General features: G+C 35.2%; 1 protein-coding gene across 7 annotated transcripts in view; it reads left to right on the forward strand.

The window, feature by feature from the left end:
* Window positions 1-20116, forward strand: part of OSBPL8 (oxysterol binding protein like 8) — a 206571-nt gene extending 186455 nt beyond the window's left edge. For all 7 annotated transcript variants that reach the window (XM_069094816.1, XM_069094813.1, XM_069094814.1 and 4 more), the window contains 5 exons: window positions 4525-4710; window positions 5847-5934; window positions 7479-7584; window positions 10263-10365; window positions 15773-20116. In XM_069094816.1, the coding sequence (XP_068950917.1) occupies window positions 4525-4710; window positions 5847-5934; window positions 7479-7584; window positions 10263-10365; window positions 15773-15905 (616 nt within the window). In that variant the 3' untranslated portion in view covers window positions 15906-20116. The remainder of the gene's footprint in view (window positions 1-4524; window positions 4711-5846; window positions 5935-7478; window positions 7585-10262; window positions 10366-15772) is intronic.
* The last annotated feature ends 398 nt before the right edge of the window (window positions 20117-20514 follow it).

Raw genomic sequence — 20514 nt, forward strand, 5'->3', positions numbered from 1 at the left:
CCCAAAGAATTGTAAAATTGCGTATACTCTTTGACGCAGCAATACCACTATTAGAACTGTTTCCCAATTTGATCAGGAAAAAAAGGAAAAGGACCTATATGTTCTAAAATATTTATAGCTGCTCTCTTTGTGGTGACAAAGAACTGGAAATTCAGGGCTTGCCCATCAATTAGGGAATGGCTAAACAAGTTGTAGTATATGATTGGTGATGGAATACTACTGTGCTGTAAGAAGTGGTGAGCAGCAGGTTGATTTTAGAAAAATGTGGAAAGACTTGCATGAAATAATGAAGAGTTAAATGAGCAGAACCAAGAGAACATTGTACACAGTATCAGCAATAGTGTTCAAACAATAACTGTGAACTAATGCTTGTTTTAATTCTTAAGCTCAGAATAAAATACCAAGAGTATTATTCCATCATACCTGCATAGCATGATTTTTTAAGGCAATCCCCAATGGGTTCTCCTTTTGGAGCACAATTGAGTAGGTTGAGTTAAGGCTGAATAACTTGGAGAAAAACTGTGTGTTATTCACACATTGTCACCACAATATCCACCTCCTAGTTGTGTCACATAGTTTGGAATCACAAAATACCTCGAAATCAGAAGTTTATGTAACCCAAAATACCTTCTTGTGATGGTCATGGGAGTAGGAAGGAGATTTGAATGAAACTCATAAAATCTAAGATTTAGAGCTAAAAGGGTCTTTAGAGACTCTCAAGTCCAGCCTGTTCATTTTTCAAATGAGGATATTGACCTAGAGGTTAAGTGACTTGTCCAAGGCCATACAGATACTAACAGAGCCTTAATTTGAACACAGGTTCTCGGACTCCAAACCTAGTACTTATTTTACTGTACTATCTTACTTCCTGAGTTAGAATCAGCAAAACTTGGTCAGGCAGCTAGAGATGAAAAAAATAGCCTAATTAAACATAAACTAAAATTATGAGCCCAGATATTAAATGTTGGTACTATTGACAGAAATGAGGAGCATGTCTGAATAAGGGCAGATTTAGGGGAGAAATGGTAAACTCACTTTTGGAAATGTCTTTGTGGTCCTGGCACGTAAGAACTTTCTAGATTATTAGACAGATGAGCTTAAGAAGGAAGGGCAGTAAAGGAAAGAGGTTCAGGCGTATCAGCTAGATCAAGGTGCCAATTGGAGCTATGAAAGTGAATGAGTTTGCTGAGTAAGAGAGAGGAGAGGGCCAGAAATAGGCCTTTGTGGAATACCCAAGTTGAGAGGTCCAGAAGAAGAGGAGTCAAGAAAGGAAACAGAAAGAACAGTTAGAGAGGTAAGAGAATCAGCAGAGTAGCCTGCCTCTGAAGCTATAGGAAGTGTGACTGTCCAGTGAGTGGGAAGAGACAACCAGCATCAGAAAGTCTAAGCCATCTAGCAGGATGACTTATAAAGGCCATTAGATTGGGCAGTTAGGAGGTTTATGACAACTTTAAAGAGAGAACAGACTAAATGCAGTGGGTGAAGCTTCGTTACAAGAGGTTGATAAGGGAATAAATAGGAAGGAAGTAGAGACAGCTGGGTGGTGCAGTGGATAGAGCACAGGCCGGAGTTAGGGAGACTTGAGTTCAAGTGCATACTAGTTGTGTGATCTTGGATGAGTCACTTAAACTCTGTTTGCCTTAGTTTCCTTCACTGTAAAATGAGGATAATAATAGCACCTACCTTCCAGGGTTGTTGTGAGGATCAAGTAAGATAGTTCTTAGCACAGTGTGTGTTATGTAGGTGCTCTATAAGTGTTCACTTTTATTAGGTAGTGTTTGACTCAACTTTATCCAGGAGTTAGTGGTGATGGGGAGCAGAAGGACTAGCAGAAGAGCCAAAGTGAAGTAGAGGTGCCACACATGCTGCCCATGGCGCTCCCACGTGGCCCAAACCAGGGTAAAATGTAGTTAATCGGGAAACATTCAATAAAACAAATAAAATACAATACATATGATAAAACATAGATAACATTGCATTTTAAAACTTGATGGATAGTTAGCCCATAAGGATCCTTATATACTGGCCTCTGTTTCTATTTGAGTTTGATACCACTAAAGTAAAGAATTCTTTAGGATTAAGAAGTCAGTGGAGAGGGACAGATTAAAGAAGCAGGAGAGGGAAGCAATGACTACTTGAATAAGGTCTTAGAAGAAATGGGAGAGGAGGGAATCAAGGGTACAACTAGAGGACATGGGGGTGCTACAGTGAAAGGGAAGAAGTATTGGATGTAGGGGAGGAGTCAGTATGGTGTAACGGAATAATATTTTAGGTCTGTAGTCAGAAAATTTGTGTTTATGGGATCATCAGATTTGAGACTGGGAGGAAACTTGGAGATCATCTGTTCCAGCCTCAATTTTCCCAAGGTAACACAAGGAGCAAGTGGCAAAATCCTAATTGAAGCTAAATGCTGTGATAGAGTAGGCCTGGAGCCAGGGAAGCCTGGGTTTGAGTCCTGCTTATTGTACATACTGACTTTGACCCTGTACCAGTCACATAACCTTTTAGTGCTCTAGGCAGCTTTCTCAAATACTAAGTTGCAGAGACTAAATTTGTAGAGGAAATTCCTCACCAGGAGATTCCAGTATCAATAAAGTCACTGGTCCATTCCCTGTCTGTCATGGTCATTTAATCTAGTGTTATTTGCAACTCATTTTTTAGATTCCCTTTTAGTGGGGTAAATTTTAATCTGACAAAAAAAAGAGCATAAAAGAGCTTTTACAGTGGAGGGGAAGATGGTGAAGGTGGCGGTGGCATTTGAACCTTACTGTCATTAGAATTGACTCAGAGGGAGTAATATATGTTAAGTATAGAAATATATCTTATCATACAGGAAAGGAGGAGGGGAAGGGGATAACAGGAAGGATGTGAGAGATAGTAAAGAGTTAAGTTTCCACAAAATGCTAGAAATTGCTGAAGTAAGATTGATATAACAAGGGTGTGTGTGTGTGTGTGTGTGTGTATGTGTGCGCGTGCACATGGATGTGCACTGATACAGTGGAGAGTGGTTTGGAGGTAAAAGTCAGAAACAAAACACTTTTATGGATGGACAGGGTGAAAGGAGAGAAAAAGTAAAATAAAAGGGGAACATAAGAAGGAGAGAAATATATAGTAATCATAACTACGAAGGAAAAAATTTACATCAAGTTTCTCTGATAAAGACCTCCTTTCTCAGTTATATAGAGAAAAGAGTGAAATTTATAGAACTAATTCCTCAGTTGAGAAATGGTCAAAGGATACGAACAGGCATTTTTCAGACAAAATAATCAAAGCCATCTATAATCATGTGAAAAAATGATCTAAATCACTACTAATGAGAGAAATGCAAATTAAAACAAGTTTGAGCCTGCCACCTAGCATCTATCAGATTAACTAATTTGACAGAAAAGGAAAATGACAGAAGTTAAGAGGGATGTGGGAAAATTGAGATACTAATACACAGTTATTGAAGTTGTATACTGATCCAGCTGTTCTGTAGAACAATTTGGAACTGCACAAAGAGTTACAAAATCATGCATACTCTTTGACCAAGCAATACCACTACTAGGTTGGTATCCCAAAGAGATAAAAAATGAAAAGAAATAGGATCTGTAGATACAAAAATATTTATAGCAGTTCTTTTAGTGGTGGCAAAGATTTGGAAATTCAGGTGTTATCTATCAATTGGGGAGTGACTGAACAAGTTCTACATGATTGTGATGGCATATGATTTGCTATAAGAAATGATGAGCAGGATGCTCTCAGAAAAACCTGGAAAGACTTACATGAACTGATGCAAAGTGAAATGAGGAGAACCAAGAGAATGTTGTATATAGTAAATATAATACTATATAATGATCAACTGTGAATGACTTTTCTGTGATCCAAGATAATTGTAAAGGATTTATGATGAAAAATGCTATCCATCTCCTGAGAAAGAACTAAAATAGTCTGGATTCAGATTGAAGTGCTTTTTTTTTACTTTCTTTTCCTTTTTCTTTTGTCTGTGTTTTCTTTTACAAGCTGGCTAACATGGTAATATATTCTGCATGACTATACATGTATAACCTATATCAAATTGCTTGCCTTCTCAGTTGGTGTGTAGGGATAGGGGAAGGAGAGAATTTGGAAATCAAAAATTTTTTAAAATGAATATTAAAATTGTTTTTTGTGTAATTGGGAGGGAAATAAAATATTAAATTAAAAAATGTAAAAAAAAATGCCAAAAAAGAGGCTGCTGAAGTATAACTTTCTACATGAGATTTTCCCTTAAACTGTTGTTTAAGGAAAAAGTATCTGCTGTCCTCAGTCAATATATATATATATATATATATGAAATATATATTTTTTTCTTTATATGTACTTTTGTTGTTTCCTCTTTTAGAATGTAAGCTCTTTGGGAGTAGAGGTTATTTAATTAAACTTGTATTATAAGCAACAAGCACAGTTACCTGGCTATAGAACCTATTTAATAAATACATGTTGATTGCTTGGGGGAAAAAAGATTCACTTTCAGGTTATTTTCTTCTTACATCACTTTACCAGGCTATGGCAACGGGTTACTCGGGCCATAAATGCCAAAGACCAGACAGAAGCTACTCAAGAGAAATATGTTTTAGAGGAAGCTCAAAGAAAGGCTGCCAGAGAACGGAAAGGGAAAAATGAAGAATGGGTTTGCAAATTATTTGAACTTGATTCAGTCACAGGAGAATGGCATTATAGATTCTCTGAGTGAGTAACTTAACTGCTTACTATAAACAGAATGTTTTAGGGGGCTTGTTGCAGTTTAGCACATTTCTATCATTGTTTTTGTAGAAATTTTTAAAATGAAGCCTAGTGTATTTGAGTGACTGTGACCTTAGCTAAGCATTTAACTTTTACATTATAAAATCAAATGGTGAGTTTATATATGGTACATTGTTAAATTAGGATCTGCACTGCTGCAAAAATAATCCTACTAAGGCACAGGTGTGACCTTCCTGCTCAGAAACCTTCAGTGGCCTGCCATTTACTCTAGGATAAAATAGCAGTGCCTCCGCCTGGTATTTAGGATGCTGATAGTCTGGCCCTCACCTCCCCTGCTGGCTCTGTTTCATAATCTCGGCTTCCAAAAGGGTACAGTTCAGCCAAATGGGACTATAATTTGTTCTTTGAATATGAAACTCCTTTTGTTGCCTTTTGTAATTGCACAGGGATTCATCCTGTGCCTAGAATGCACTTCTGCCCCATTTCTGCATCTCGGAATCTTGATCATCCTTTAAGACTCAGAGCAGGTTCTCCTCAATTCTTATTCCTTTTTCCCATGCCAGTTTATATTTATTTGTGTGCATTTTATCTTATCCCAAAATTCTTTGAGGGAGGGGACTATTATGTTTGTTTGCATAAAAAGTAGGTAGGCCTTGTGATATGGTATGTGTTTAATAAGCAACAGTTGTGTTTGTCATTTATCATAGCCAGTTACAGAAGGAGCCCTTCTTTTTTTTGCTTTTTGGATGGGGGAGGGCAGGGCAATTGGGGTTAAGTGACTTGCCCAAGGTCTCATGGCTAGTAAGTGTTAAATGTGTAAGGCTGGATGTGAACTCAGGTCCTCCTGACTCCAGGACCGGTGCTCTGTTCACTTCGCCACCTAGCCACCCCGAAGGAGCCCTTTTTAAAGAAATATTATGCTTGTATGAAGGGAGTCCATTCTGGTGTTTTTTTTTTAAAATAAAATTTTATTTCATGTCATGGTATTATAAGTTCTTCAGAGGTGGCAGTGTATCTTCTTTATATAGCAGAGAGCACCATATCATGTTAAGGTGGGCCCTTTAAGGAGTATATTTGTGATAAAGATGCCGCTAATAAATATTTTTCTTCATTCTGAATAGCACACGGCCATGGGATCCTCTGAATGATTTGATACAGTTTGAAAAGGATGGTGTCATCCAAACTAAAGTCAGACATCGGACACCAATGGTATGTCCTCAAAATGTAATTAAACTTAGTTGTTCCTAGTGTGGCAATTTGAAAAACTAAAAAATAACTTCATAAAAATAAAAAATTAAAATTATTTTCCATTTGTTTTGAAAAAGAGACAGCATGGAGTAGTGAATGAAGCGTTGGTTTTAAATCAGGAGATATAGGTTCAAATCCTGCTTCTGACATATACTGTGCTTTGTGAGTGGGTACTCCATTTAACATGTCAGTGCTCTCAGCAACTCTTGTAAAGTTGTAAGTTACAGAGGTGCTTGTAGACCTGTACTGGTAGAGGGATTTGTCCCATGTAAGCATTCCCTGTGCCAGGGAAATCACAGGTCCAGTGCCTATCATGTCCTTGTTTTGAAAAGTCTATTTTAACAAAATAACAAAAAGTCCTGTTTCCTTCCATGTCCCTTTCTAATCTCTTTTTCCAAATTTTTTTGTGGTTATCATTTTTTCCATGGCGAGAGTCATTGTGTATATTGCTCTGCTTCTACTTTCTTTATTCTGCATAGCTTTGGATAAAACTTTACATCTTTGTGTTTTTTTTTCCAATTTTTCAATTATTTATGTTGCAGTAATACTTTATTATGTTTTGATATATCACCATATATTCAACCATTTTCCAGTTGTATATTTAGGTTGTTTCTAAGTTTTTGTTATTACAAATAAAACTGCTATAAGTATTTTTGTACAGATAGGATTTTTTTTCTTTTTAATAAAACAGGATCTTGGATTTATAGTTAAAAGTGAACAAGTATTTGAGGTGGGATTTGATCATAGATTTCCTGATTCCAAGTGTAGCTTGCCATCTACTATGCCACATTGCCTCTCAGTCTTTACAACATAGTACTAGTGGTGAGGTCACCAAAGTCAGAGGGTTTGAACAATTTAGTAAATTTTATTGTATATTTTCCCCATTGACTTCCCAAAAGATTGCAGATTATGGAAGGCCTTGAAGATCAGGCTAAGGAGTTTATATTTCATTTGAAAGAACCACCAAAAGTTTTAGGGCAGGAAAGTGATCGGGTCAGAACTGTATCTGGGGAATATTACTCTTGGAGTATTACAAAGTATAGAGTCAAGAGAGTGATAGAAGTGGAGGTAGAAAGTGGGGTACAGATAGGAAAGGGACAGTATGATAGAGCATAGAGGATTTGGTAACTGATGGCATATAGAGATTGAGGAAAAGGAGAGGACCTATGAGTGGTGTGCTGACTAGTGCCAGATACAAAACTCTTTTGGAGGAAGTTCTAGATGTTAGATGAGAGGTAACAAGGGCATCTCCTAAATAAGCTCCCTGCCTCCAGTTTCTTCTCTTTTTAATCTTTGTCCTGACATTGAAGCATACCTTTGTAACCTTTACTCATGGTTTAATACATATGCATTCTATGCTCTAACCAAACTGTCAGCTTTTTACTCAAAGACTATAATATTTCCTACCACCATACAAATTTTTTTTTTTTTTTGCGTAAGTTATCCCTTGTGCCTGGAACCATCATTTCCCAGCCAATTGACTTTCATAAATTTGTGAATTTCAGGTTAGTGTTCCAAAAATGAAGCATAAGCCAAGCAGGCAAACAAAGAAAGTGGTAAAAGGCTATTCCTCACCAGAACTTGATATTCAAGACTCCTCTGGAAGTGAAGGTAAGACTATTCATTATAGTATACTCATTATAAAAGGCATAAACTTAGAAAAAAAATACATTCTAAAACTTAAGAAAGTGATTTTCCAAAGTGGAATAAGAGTTTTGGGGGTGGGAGGACTGCTTGAGATGACCAATAAGCTTTGAAATTATGACACTAGAGCATGGGAAATTTGGGGAGGACTTAATATTCAAATCAAGAAAAATATTTTATTAGCTCTTGCTTTTTGACTTCTTAGAAATTGCTAGAAATTACCTCATGTTCATTTCAGCAAATACCTGTTGAGCTTTCCATCACTGCCCTTTGAAAAAGTAAGCATAGTACTTCATTTTACATTTAATTATAGCACTTTTATCTATAAGCTAGTAAAAATAAGAAATTACAGCAATAAAAAAATTGACTTTTGGAAGTTAAATATTGACCAAATTAGGTCATTTCCCATTCTTACTACATGAGACCAGCATTTGTGAATCTACTTTTAATGTAGTTTTGGAGGTACAAAGAAGTTCTGCCTTCAAGAAGCTTGCAGTCTAGTTGGGAAGATAAAAAAAGTTAACTAAGAATGAAAATGGTAAATGAATAGTACAAATAACAAATGCTTATAAGAGTTGAGAGGAAGTAGAAACCATTTTGGTAGGAGATAACTAAAAACAAGTTAACAAAAGAAGTGAAATGAGCTAGGCCTTAATGGATGGGTAGAATATGGGTGAAGAAGAAAATGAAGAACATTCCATGTGGGTTTGTGGTGAGAGGGAAAATTTTAAAAATAGAATGAATGGAATCATGAAAATGTGTGTGGTTTAGGCTTGGAGAGTAAATATAGCTTAAAATAGAGGGTTAATATAAGGGATAACAGAGTTGGGATCCTAAAATATCTTAACAAGCATGAACAGTGGGCCAGATCTTTTAAAATGAAAACAGTGCAAAATCCCAACATTTAGGTTTAAAAAATTAAGTGCACAAAAATATACAATAAAATTTACTATGGTGGCAGTGGCATAGTTAGGCTATAGTCTAAGTGACAGATCTTAAGAGTTCAGGAAGTTCAATGTGTCTCAAAGTATTAATGGGGTAATTTAAAAGAACTAATTGAAAACAATCTTAGGCTATCAAAGAGGCAATAATGTCCAAAAAGAGGGAGATTGTGCTGTACTCTGCTCTGTTCAGGGCATAGGTGAAATATTGGGCATAGTTCTGGGTACCGTCTTTTAGGGAGAGCATTGATAAGCTGGATCCTGTATAGAGGCAGCAAACCAGAAGAGGACTGATCAGTATGCCAGAAGAGGATCAGTGAAAGAGACTGGAGATATTTAACTTGGAGAAGAAAACACTTAGAGGAAATATCTGTTATGTGGACAGTGGTGTGACTTGTTCTACTTGACTCCAGAAGGAAGAACTAGACATAGTGGGTAGATATTGGAGAAGGAAGATTTAAGCTCAGTAAAAACCTTTCTGACAGTTAAAGCTGAAGTGGGCTGTCTTGAGAAGTAGTGGATTCCCTTTAGTGGAGGTTTTTACGTGGAAACTGGATGACCACTGGATTTTGTAAAAAGAATTTTTGTCTACATATGGGTTGAATTCAGATGACTCTTTCAGGGCCTTTCCAACTCTTAGCTTCTGTGAAGAGAAGTGTAGGAGATAAGGCTAGGAAGGTATATAGGTATGTTCAGGTCAGCTTAGGGAGGACACGATGCTGAGCTAGGACTTTTAATTTAATCATGTACATAGTGTAGAACCATTGAAGGTTTCTGAACAGGGGCATGACATGAAAGTGATATTTTATACAAAGATAAATTAGGCAACAGTATATAGGATAGATTTAATAGGGGAGAGACTGGAAAGAGAGACCAGTTTTAAATCTAGATGTAGGGTAAGGAGAGGTCTAAAACAAGATCATAGCAGTAGGAAAGAAAAGACACAGATGTGAGAGAACATTGTGTAGGAAAAATCAGTAGGACTTGGTGATTTATAGGTTGTTAAATCCAAGAGAGTTGGGAAGTTAAAACTGTTTTCCAAGATTTTAAGTGTGTATGAGTGAAAGATGGTACCACTAACAGAAATAATAAAAGCTATAAATAGGGCTGGTTCTTGGGAGGCATTGTAGCACAGTGGAGAGAGATGTAGATCGAGAGTCAGGGGAGTTGGGTTTATATCACAACTCTACCTTGACTATTACCTCAGTGACCTTGATTAGAAGTTATTTAACCTCTCTAGATCTGTTTCCTCTTCTTTAAATTGAAAGGATTAATTTTAAATAACTTCTTTTTTTTATTTTTCAACTCTAAATCTAATGGTCTATTCAGTGATAGTGGTGGGGAGGGGAAATAATACTCTTTGTCCTTTCTTCTGCCTTCTACTTTACCCCTATCCCCTCTCCCTAACTTCTTCTGGAGGTCATATATTCAGTGCTTTATAAGAGATCATTTAAAAAACGTCATAACTTTTCATTATAACTTAGAAAAATAAATCTCATAACAAATATTATCTAGTTCAGTCGTTACTTTAATTTTACTTGTGCAAGACTGAAAATTATTTGGTTGTAAAGATTTAGTGTCTGTAGTATAAATTCACAAAAATTAAAGCCAAACCTAGAAAAAAAATATAATTGAAACCCTTAGTGGAAACAAATACTTCATTTAAGAATAGAATTTCATTATTTCATCCTAAATATCTTTTAGCTCAAGTACTAAAACCAAGTTCAAGAAGAAAGAAGACAGTAGATCTTGCAGACCTACAGAGTTCCATTGAATCTATAAAACAAACACAGGAAGAAATTAAAAGGTAATACATAATTATAATAGTAGTATTTAATTCATAAGTCCTCTGCCTTAGAGAGTGCCTCTCTTCCTTCTAAGATGAAACTGAGGCACAGTCTTTTGTGTGAATCCTTTCCTGATCCCCACAACTGCTATGACCTTGTGATTAATTATTGTTTGTGGGTATATATGTGTATATCTACATATATAGATAATTGAGTTAATCTTTGACTCATGAAAAGGGAGAGAGACCAACTGTTTTGTTTGTTTTGTTTTTGACAGAAAAGCAGTTATATTCCTTGCTGCTTCTGGGCTGAATTATTCAATGAGGGATCTCAAAATTGATTATTGTTGCCACAACTTTAATATAACAACATAGCCAAAGGTGCAAACAGCTTTTATGTTCTCCACCAGCCATTATTATTATCATTTCTGTCTTGAATATTGTAGTCATCTGTCCCTTACTTGATCCTTCTCATGTCCCAAATGTTAAGAGAAACACTGGCACACACACTCCCACCCTTTTTCTTGCCTTCAGGCATTCCTTCCTCCTCTCTATCTTTTAGAATCCTTTGTTTTCCTCAAAACTTAGCTCAAGTACCACTTCTATTTAGAGCCTTTCTTGATCCCATATTACTAATGCCCTCCTCCCAAAAAAGTATATTGTATTTATTTTCTGTATACTTATATATGTATGTGTTATTTTCCCCAATACAATATAAATTCCTGGAAGGCAGAGACTGTTTCATTTTTGCATTTGAATGCCTGGAGTTTAGCATATTATAGGTGTTAGGTACATTGTAGGTGCTTAATAAATGCTCTGAACTTTAGTACACCTTACACTCATTTTATAGGGTATATACTAAGCTCTTATAGTCATCCTCCATTACCTGCCCTTGTATCAGTCCTATCTTTAAAAACCTCAAAATGGAAGTTCATCTGCATCTATATCAGTCTTTTTTAGATAACTCTGCCTTTTCCTTCATTTCAGTTGGGCTTGTGTCTTCCTTCAGAATTTCATCATTTATCTTTCCATACCAGACTTTAAATTGTAATCATTAAACTGTTTTGGTACTGGTTTAAAAAAAAAAAAAAGAGAAGTCAGTTAGTGAAACAGATTAGGTACATAGTTACATTAGAAAACATAGTATTCGAAAAAACCAAAGACCCCAGTTCCTGAGGGAAGGACTCACTATTTGACAAGAACTCCTAGTAAAACTGGATACCAAGTCTGGCAGAAATAGGTTTAGCCTAACACTTTACACCATATACCAATATAAACTCCACATGTCTAGATACAAGAGGTCACATCATAAACAAATTAGAAGATCAAAACGGATAAATGAGTAGGGGAAGGGTTCATGACTCAACAAGTGATAGAGAGGATTATACAAGATAAAATGGATGATTTTAGATAATATTTAAAAGCTTTTTTCACAGATAAATCTAATATAGCTAAAATAAGAAAAGAAACTGCTAACTGGGTAACAGGTCTGTTTGCAGCAAATTTCTTGATAAAGGTCTCATATCCAAGATATATAAGAAACTCAATCAAACTTATAAGAATGTGAAGTATTTCCTAATAAATAGTCAAAGGATGTGAAAAGGAAATTTTCAAAGAATGGAATCCAGGCTATCATCAACCATATGAAAAAATTTTCTAAATCACTAATAAATAGATAAATACAAGTTAAAGCAACTTTGAAGTTCTATCTCATCCATCAGGTGGGTAAAAGATGGCAAGAGGAAGGGGTCTGGGAAAAAACCAGATAAAATAATGTGTTCTTCATGGGGCTATAAATTGGTCCATCCAGTTTCCTTCTGGAAAGCCATTTGGAACTGTGCCTAGAAAGTTCTGAAACTGTGCATTACCCTTTGACTCAGTACCACTAATAGTTATACCACTACCCCCAAAAAATCAAAGGAAGAAGAAAAAGGCCTACATATACAAAAGTGTAACAGGCCTTTATGGTAGCCAAAAATCAGAAACTAAGGGAATGCTAAACAAATTGTTGCATGTGAATTTAGTGGAATATTATTTTGCACAAGAAATGCTGAAATGGGCAGTTTTAGGGGAAACTGGAAAGACCTGAACTGATACAGAGTGAAATGAGCAGAACTAGAACAGCTTCTATAGTGATAACATTATAGAGGATAAACAATATCAAAAGAATTCTGACCAATGCAACTGAACAAACCACTAGTCTAAGAGAGTGAAGATGAAGGACAACTCTCACCACCTGTAAAGGAGTTGATGCATTTAAAATGAAGTAAGACAGATTCACTTTTGACTCTGTCCAATGTAGGAGTTTGTTTTATCAGACTGTGCAGAAATGTATACAGATTTTTTCTATTTTTTTTTCTTAAATTAATCAATGGGGATGGGAGGAGGAAAGAGTAATAGGAAGAACAGATTAATAAGGGAAAAAATTTTAACAAAATTTCATCCTTGAGGACCCTTTGTCCATACTAATCTTATATCAGTATATCCTGTAGAATATTAGTCTTTGAAATCCTACCTATTTATCCCTTCTCTGAATCCTTTTAAATCTGCTCTATTGAAATTTAGTGTTGGGGCATCTGGGTGGCATAGTGGATGGAACACCCACCCTGGAGTTAGGAGGACCTGAGTTCAAATTTGACCCCAGACACTTGATACTTAGTAGCTCTGTGACTTTGGGCAAGTCACTTGACTGCAGTTGCCTCACCAAAAAAAGATGAAGAAATTTAGGGTCCATATCAAGTTTAATTCCTGACTTCCTACTCCTTTATCACAGATTTTGAGGTGGAATGGTTGGTCATTCTGCCTTTCCTCCCCATTTATACTACCCCCCCCCTCCATGTTCTTATAATTTTTATTTCAACAAGTTTATATTTTATGGTAAGAATCAGGTCTAGAGTAGCAGTTCCCCTTTATCACTTTACTTTTTGAAATGTGAAATTATCATTAAATGATAGTGGCTAGATTTGGTTTATTTCATAGAGAGAGAAAGATCCAGTAGATATACATAGGGTTGAAGTTTTCCACCATTACTGTATGTTCTACCTTCAGGCTTGTTATATGTTTTCCAGACTTCTCTTTCTTCTTTTCAAGTGATTTGTAGTATACTACCATGACAGTTTCTTCTGCATTTGCCTCTATTGACCTTTATTGAAATATTCTTCACCCTGCTTCTCCCATTGTAAACCCCCCCAACCCTCCCAAAAAATGTTTCTACATTTCCTGTAGATTATTTTTTCTTAACATATAATGCTACTACATTATCCACCTCTAGCATACCCAGTGTATTTGCTCTTCAGTGGAGATTCAGCAATGCAGAGGCCAGCCCTTGCTCTACATCTTGTGATTTTGCTAACCTCTTATCCGATGTTGCTCTGTAACTTTCCCACTAGGAGTTAAATCACTTATGTGCAGTTCTTCATGAGTAATATACTACAGCCTGTTTACAGCTATAGTGTGACTTCTCGTTATCCTTCAGGTGATCTACAACTTCTAATTCTTTAGAGACTGGCATTTTGTGATTCGCAGAATTGTTAAACTTTCTTAGCCAGCCTGATTAAAATGTATTTGGGAAAGGTATAACAAAATAAAAATATAGTACAGCATAGACAGTGTTAATTTGTGAATTTCTCAGTTGATATGTGGCCTGAAGAGATCCCTTTCTGTTTGAGTTTGATACCGCTGACCTAGAGGATCCCAGATCTTCGGTACAGCTTTAAAAATGCACCAGAGGAACAATGGTAAAGAAAACCAAAAAGAAGCACAAGACAGCTTTTAGAAGCCTGCAGGTATGCTGAGGAAAAGCAAGAAGCCATAGCTCCCAGGCATTCCCCACCGCAACCCCAGTGTGAGTTAGGAGTCAGCACCATACCCGCATCTTGCGAGAGGCCTGCTTCCAGCACCATCTGCATCTGGTTGGGGCTTGTCAGGGCCACAGAAAAGGAATGAGGTCCTAGGTAGCAGCTCTGCTTGCAAAGGGGGCAGAGAAGCATCTGAGGCTAAAACCTGAGTTAGGCCACTAGCAGACAGAGACAGAATTGTGGGCAGGACCGCTGCATTCAGAGAAGCAAAGGCAGTAGTACCATGTCCGTTACCAAGGGACAGGGTCAAGCTGAGACTGATCAATCCATCCCATAGTACTTGAGGGAGCATGAAATGGCAGTCCCAAAACAAGTCAGAAGTGTAAGGAAATGAGAAAATGCTGAACATAACAAAAACATACTATGCACTGAGAGAAGTTTAAGAGGTAAAACCAGTAAAAGCAAGTAATTCCATAACAAGCTAAATTGAAACCCCAGAGAAAAGAATGGCTTGACTTCCAAGACAACAGGTGGACTAGAGAGACAGCTTTTGACTCTTGGCCATAGAGAATACCTGGGAAAATATTAGCTTTTTTTAAGGGCCTTTGTAAGAGGAACATAGTGAATAGAGCATCTATGCTTTTCATAACACTATGCCACCTAGCCACCCCCTGCACCTTCTTTTTCTAATAAGGCGGTCACCAGTACTGTGAACATACATAGCAGTTTTTTTCTATAATAAAAAGGTAAACATTTCATTCTTTGTCAGTCAGTTCAATCCATCGAGCATTTATTAAGTTCTTGTTATGTGCCTGACACTTTGCTAAGTACTAGAGATACAAAGACAAGAGTGAAAAAAGTCCCTGCCTTCAAGAAACTTATAGTTTATTGGAAAATTCGATAGAACCTACTCTCCATACTTTATTGGAAACTAGAGCCCCAATTGTTTTTCTTTATTAGTCACCCTTAAGACTTCTCCCTTGGAAAAGTCATAGTTTAGCCTCCTAGTTGTGATTTTCTTTCCCAACTGGTTAGCATCATGATAGATAGAAACTTCTTTCTTCTCCCTCTGCTCTTAGCATTTGCCATAAGTCTTTCTCTTCCTCCTCCCTCGTACTCTTATTTCTTGAGTCCTCCCAAGTTTCTTTTCAGCCTATTCTTTGAACCACTTTTGATACATTAGTACTATACTTTCACGTTCTCATCAATGAGGGTATTCTTTTTCGTGGCACATGACATGATCCATCCATTCCTTTTTATCCTATACAGCTCATCTTTGTTCCCCTAAAAGTTCTCAGTGCTCTCAAAATTTTTTTGTTTCTAAGCACAGACTTCATTAGGGTTTACTTGGTCTAGTGCAGCCATTGTTCCCATCTTTGTTTTCTTTAAAGCCATTTATTTGTGCTTCATGTGGCCAAATATGGTGGATGGCTTTCCTAAGCTGGTTTTTTCTAATTTAAAATGTGAATATGTAATATATCCTGCTTAGCTTGCAGGGTTATTGAGAGACTCAAATGAGAGAATGCACTTAAAAGTGCTTTGAAAACTTCAAAGTTGTGTACAAATATAATCTTGCTATATTAACATTTTTTAAAGTTACTATAAATGTCTGTTGCTTTTGTATTTTATAGAAATATTATGGCTCTACGAAATCATCTTATTTCAAGTTCTGCTGCCACAGACTATTTCCTACAACCAAGAGACTACTTCATCATTTTCCTGCTGATTTTGCTACAGATAATAATAAACTTCATGTTTAAGTAGAATTCCTTATAGAATTTGAATCAGTGAAACGGAATGATTAGATTTAGCCTGGGACCATTTTTCAAGTTGGTTTGGACTTTATTCAAACAATGCAATATTTTTAAAAGAACCTTAGAGATCTAGAAGTTTTGACCTCTCATGCCTTGTATCCTCAACCAGAATAAGACCTGTCCTATCTGGTTAACATGAAAATTGTGTAAGTGCCAGAACATTTCTTATTTTTATTCATGTGTTTGCATCTGTGCATATCCATATATAGGTCCTGTAGACTAAATACCTGACAATAGTCATGTATTCTATAGTAATGTTCCAATCTATAGTCATGCCATGTTAACAAAAATGCTGTTAAGTTTGTAAAGCTATGTACAGTGATCCGTTTTCTTCACAAAACAGGCACAAAACTTTTATTGATATTGACTTAAAATATGGGGGAAAAAGAGAATTAGTTATACCTGAAGAATTTCCTGTACTGTACATAGATCACTTCCAAAGGACCTAACTTTTATCTCTCTCTTAGAAACATAAAAAGAAAAACATGTTGATGGTGTATGTGTGTGTGTGTATACACACACACACACACACACACACATATATATGTATACACACATATACACATATGAAAATGGTGACTTTGGATCAAAACCAAATTTACATGAAGGATTTTTGTTTTTTGTGTGGACCCTTAGTATATATATTTAATGTTTAACTTTTGGTATGGACATGTTTATGTATGTACATATAGAAAAGTCCACCTTCTTCTCTGTGTCTAGTAATGACCTTTTATATCTTTCTTGTGATGCTTTTTGATGCCCCCTTGAGTACATCCTAGAAAATATTTCTGTAAATTTATTTCTTTAAGCAAGACCCACCAATATTAATGGCCTATCACCACTTCCACCATTATGAATCTAAATTTTAGGAAGATAAGAAAATTTAATTTCGTTATAGTAAATTGGAAGAAAACTGGTTTGGGTATTAAATTACCTTCGCTATCTGAATTTTCTTTAATGTATTCCCTAGAACTCGGAAGTGACTGCTGTCTATGACCTGAAATATATAGCTTTATACCGAAACAGATGAAATGAGTTAATTCTGGTTATGTTATCTGTAATTGATTTGTTTTAGGAATGGTTCTTGAACTTTCATTTATACCTTAAAGTTTTGATGGTTAAAGAGCACAGAAAACTATAATTACCTTTAAAAGTTTTTACTTCAGGAGCCAAAAGGAGGTAGAAAATAAGAGATGATGGTTGGATGTATTTCTGCAAATTGTTTCTTTTTTTAATCACTATTAAGATACACAGCAGTGTTACATAACCAAGAAGAGTTCAGAAACTTAATCCTTTGTTTTCCCTTTATTATTCTTAGTAATTTAAAACCCATGTCATTCACTTTGCTGTAGCAAAGTTTGCTGTTTTGTGTTTAAAGCTCCATGATACAAAGTAAGTCAGTTTAGTTTTTTAACTTAAAATGTTGGACTTTTTTTGGATTTTCACAAGCTTTTTTTTTAATAGTATTCAAAAGCAATTTTTGTGAATTACTTAAGTTCTTAAACATTTAAATATTATAAAAGATTTTTATAGTACTGGAAATACAGATTCTGAAACTTATCAGTAATAAGGGCAGAGAGAAGACTCGTTCTCATCAAGTTTTGACTATAACAAAATAAAAACCATGAGCCAGAAAGAACAGATTAAGAGATGTATGGTGAATTATGAAAACTGAGTAGGCTACATCTTACTGATCTAAGTATCCTAAGTAGAATGCTTAGACAATATCAATCTTACAGACATATGAAAATCAAGTTTTTCATCCATAATTAGCAAAATAAATGTACCTATTTATTCATTTGAAAATATTCATGTAGGTACATTTCCACATTAGAAACCACAATGTTGCAACCTATACTTTGCATTTTCTCTGTTTACTCATTCCATTGCCAGTGTTTAGCCTTGATCCACATATCTGTTGCTGTATACAAAATATTATTTTATAAACAAATGTTGGCAGTTTAAAAAAAAAACCTATTTAAATTAGTACCTACATATATTACTTTACCTTCACATTTTACTTTAAAATGGAAACATTTTTGTTGGTGAACTGATAGTGGTGTGTGGTTGGTGTCTAGGTCTGTCTATTCATTTTTATTCTTATGTTTGTATATAATTGTTAAGATATAGATGTACTGGAAAAATATCCCTGCTTAATCTAAAAGGTGGTTGTTTGCTTCATTTTTTTTTTCCTTACTCCCAGTTATATGACAGATATGTTAAAAGTTCAGTTTCTAAGGAGGCAGAGAATATTTCACAGAACTTACAAAAGTAAAAACAGCAAGATTTTTCATGACTGTTTTATTATATGCTTAAAAGCACATATCTAATCCAATATTTCCTAATGTTTTTAGTCACTTGAAGTTCCTTTCTGTGAGCTGAACATGACACTCAGGAATTGTTGGCTTAGTATTAGACCAATGCTGGTAATAGGCTTGGTGTATGAATCCATTTAAACACATAATTAACTTTGTATTTAGCCATAACATGTCCTTGACCTTGAATGTCCTTTACTTGAGAGTAACCTGTTTTTCTTCTACACATTGATTCATAAAAAACTGTGATTGTATAGTTTGCAGTTGTTTGAGGCTGATGCCTCCTTCTACGTTCAAGGATTAAACTCCTTAAGACCTGTTTTCTGATTTCATTACTCTCTTTTCTGCATAGAAATTTAGAGAAGTGATGTTTTTTGTTTTTAAATGTTAATCTTTAATTTTCTTTTAGTGAGATGCATTTGGCCTATCAAAAGAGGGTATATGAGTCATGTGAAATGTTAAGTAGTTGCAGCAATAGATAATTTTTCTTATATTTCACGTCACTACTTTTTTGCAGCACTTATAAAGGTACAGCATAGTATAATATACATTAGCACAAATATCCATCTGCATTCCATTGAATTTTGCCTTGTAAAATATAGCACTCATTTAATATTTATGCTTTTGTGCCTCTAGGAAATCTTTTTGCCACTTGTATTTACTGAGACAAAATCTGAATCCAAAGTATTTAACAATTCAGTAGACTTTTTTTTCTTAAAAGGGTCACTATCACTTTATTTTCTTTTATAAATATATTTTAACAGTAATGCTGTACTTTTATAAGGGTTTGTCTAATTACTGTACTTAAAGTATATCTTCCACTATTCAGACATCACAGAAATAGATTTGTCAGATTATTTCTGAGTATTGTAAACAGTGCCTTTTTGATGAATTCACACTGTTTGGGGATGTATAAAGAACTTGTCGATTTGTGCCATATATACATTAAAAAAATTTTTTTGTGGGAGGCAGTTACTTTTAACTTTTTGAAAACTATTTCACTCTTAGTCAAATATCTAAGGAAATGTATACAATTCCATTTTTTTCTAGTTTTTAGTATTTCTACTGAGTGGTAGACATCTGTGCTGTTTGTTTTCTATATAGTGAAGGTATAATGCATTGTGGCATTATCAAAGAGCCATAAATGACATCATAGATTATTTTGAATTCATTGTTAAATATGCAAAAAATTAAACTTAATATTTAGACTTAAATTGACATTTAAAACATCTCAAAAAAATAGAAACTAATACGTTTACATTTCAACTTTTGTTTAACTGGGAAAATGATTCTTTAAAATGCATAGCCTGCCACTAATATGTACTTTTATTTCATTTTGTTCTAGCTAGAGAATGTCATATTGGCATTTTGTATTTTATCTTTTGTTACTTTTAACATATTGCTTGTTTTTGTACTGTTACATTTAAAAATTGAAAATGGACTGTTAAAAGATGTATAGGACCAGTGTCGTTAATTTGATTAATATATATATATATTTATATGAATGTAAGTATAAATATATATATAGAAGAGCCACAAAGAAACCCATGACAAAATGAATGTGAATGTTCTTCCTAAAATATTTATTTAGAAAAATTATTTCATGTTTCTGTGTCTATCATGTAAAATTATTTTAGTGTCACATTATTGAGAAAGTTATTTAAAGAAAAAAGTAGTGTAACATTCAAGATAATGAGCCACAAAAATTCAGTTGGAGTTTTCACTGTATGGCATGCTAAGTGTAAACCCAAGTTAAACATCTTATTAATGGCCATTTGTAAATTAAAGCACTACCACTGGTCAGTAGTTTTGTATGATTAATAGAATAAAGAGATGTTATCTGCAATGTGTTTAAGTGTATAATGTTGAGTTCTCAAAGTTCATGATGAGATGTGCAGATATATCAGTCATAGGCTGAAGGAATAGCTCAAAATACATTCTAATTCCCCCTTATTTATGTATATAGATGCTAAGAAACTCTAAAAGTATTGCAATTTTGGAAATTTCCAAAAGGGTAAGAGAGCTGAATCTTAATCCTAGAGGCCCATGGGACTAGATGAAATCAACAGAGAGAAGAAAAGGAGAGGGAAAAAATTCAGTGCAGAACTTGGGGCACTCTTTTTTTTTTAAGCAATCAGGGTTAAAAGGTTGCTCAAGGTTACACGGCCAGTTATTTCTGGGTGTGGTGCTGAGTATCTGAGCCCAGATTTGATCCCCAGGTCATCCCAACACTGCAGCCGGTGC

This window comes from Petaurus breviceps, unplaced genomic scaffold (assembly GCF_028583685.1).
Source record: "Petaurus breviceps papuanus isolate PSGF00001 unplaced genomic scaffold, PetGlider_PUasm1.0 221, whole genome shotgun sequence".
Lineage (NCBI taxonomy): Eukaryota > Metazoa > Chordata > Mammalia > Diprotodontia > Petauridae > Petaurus > Petaurus breviceps.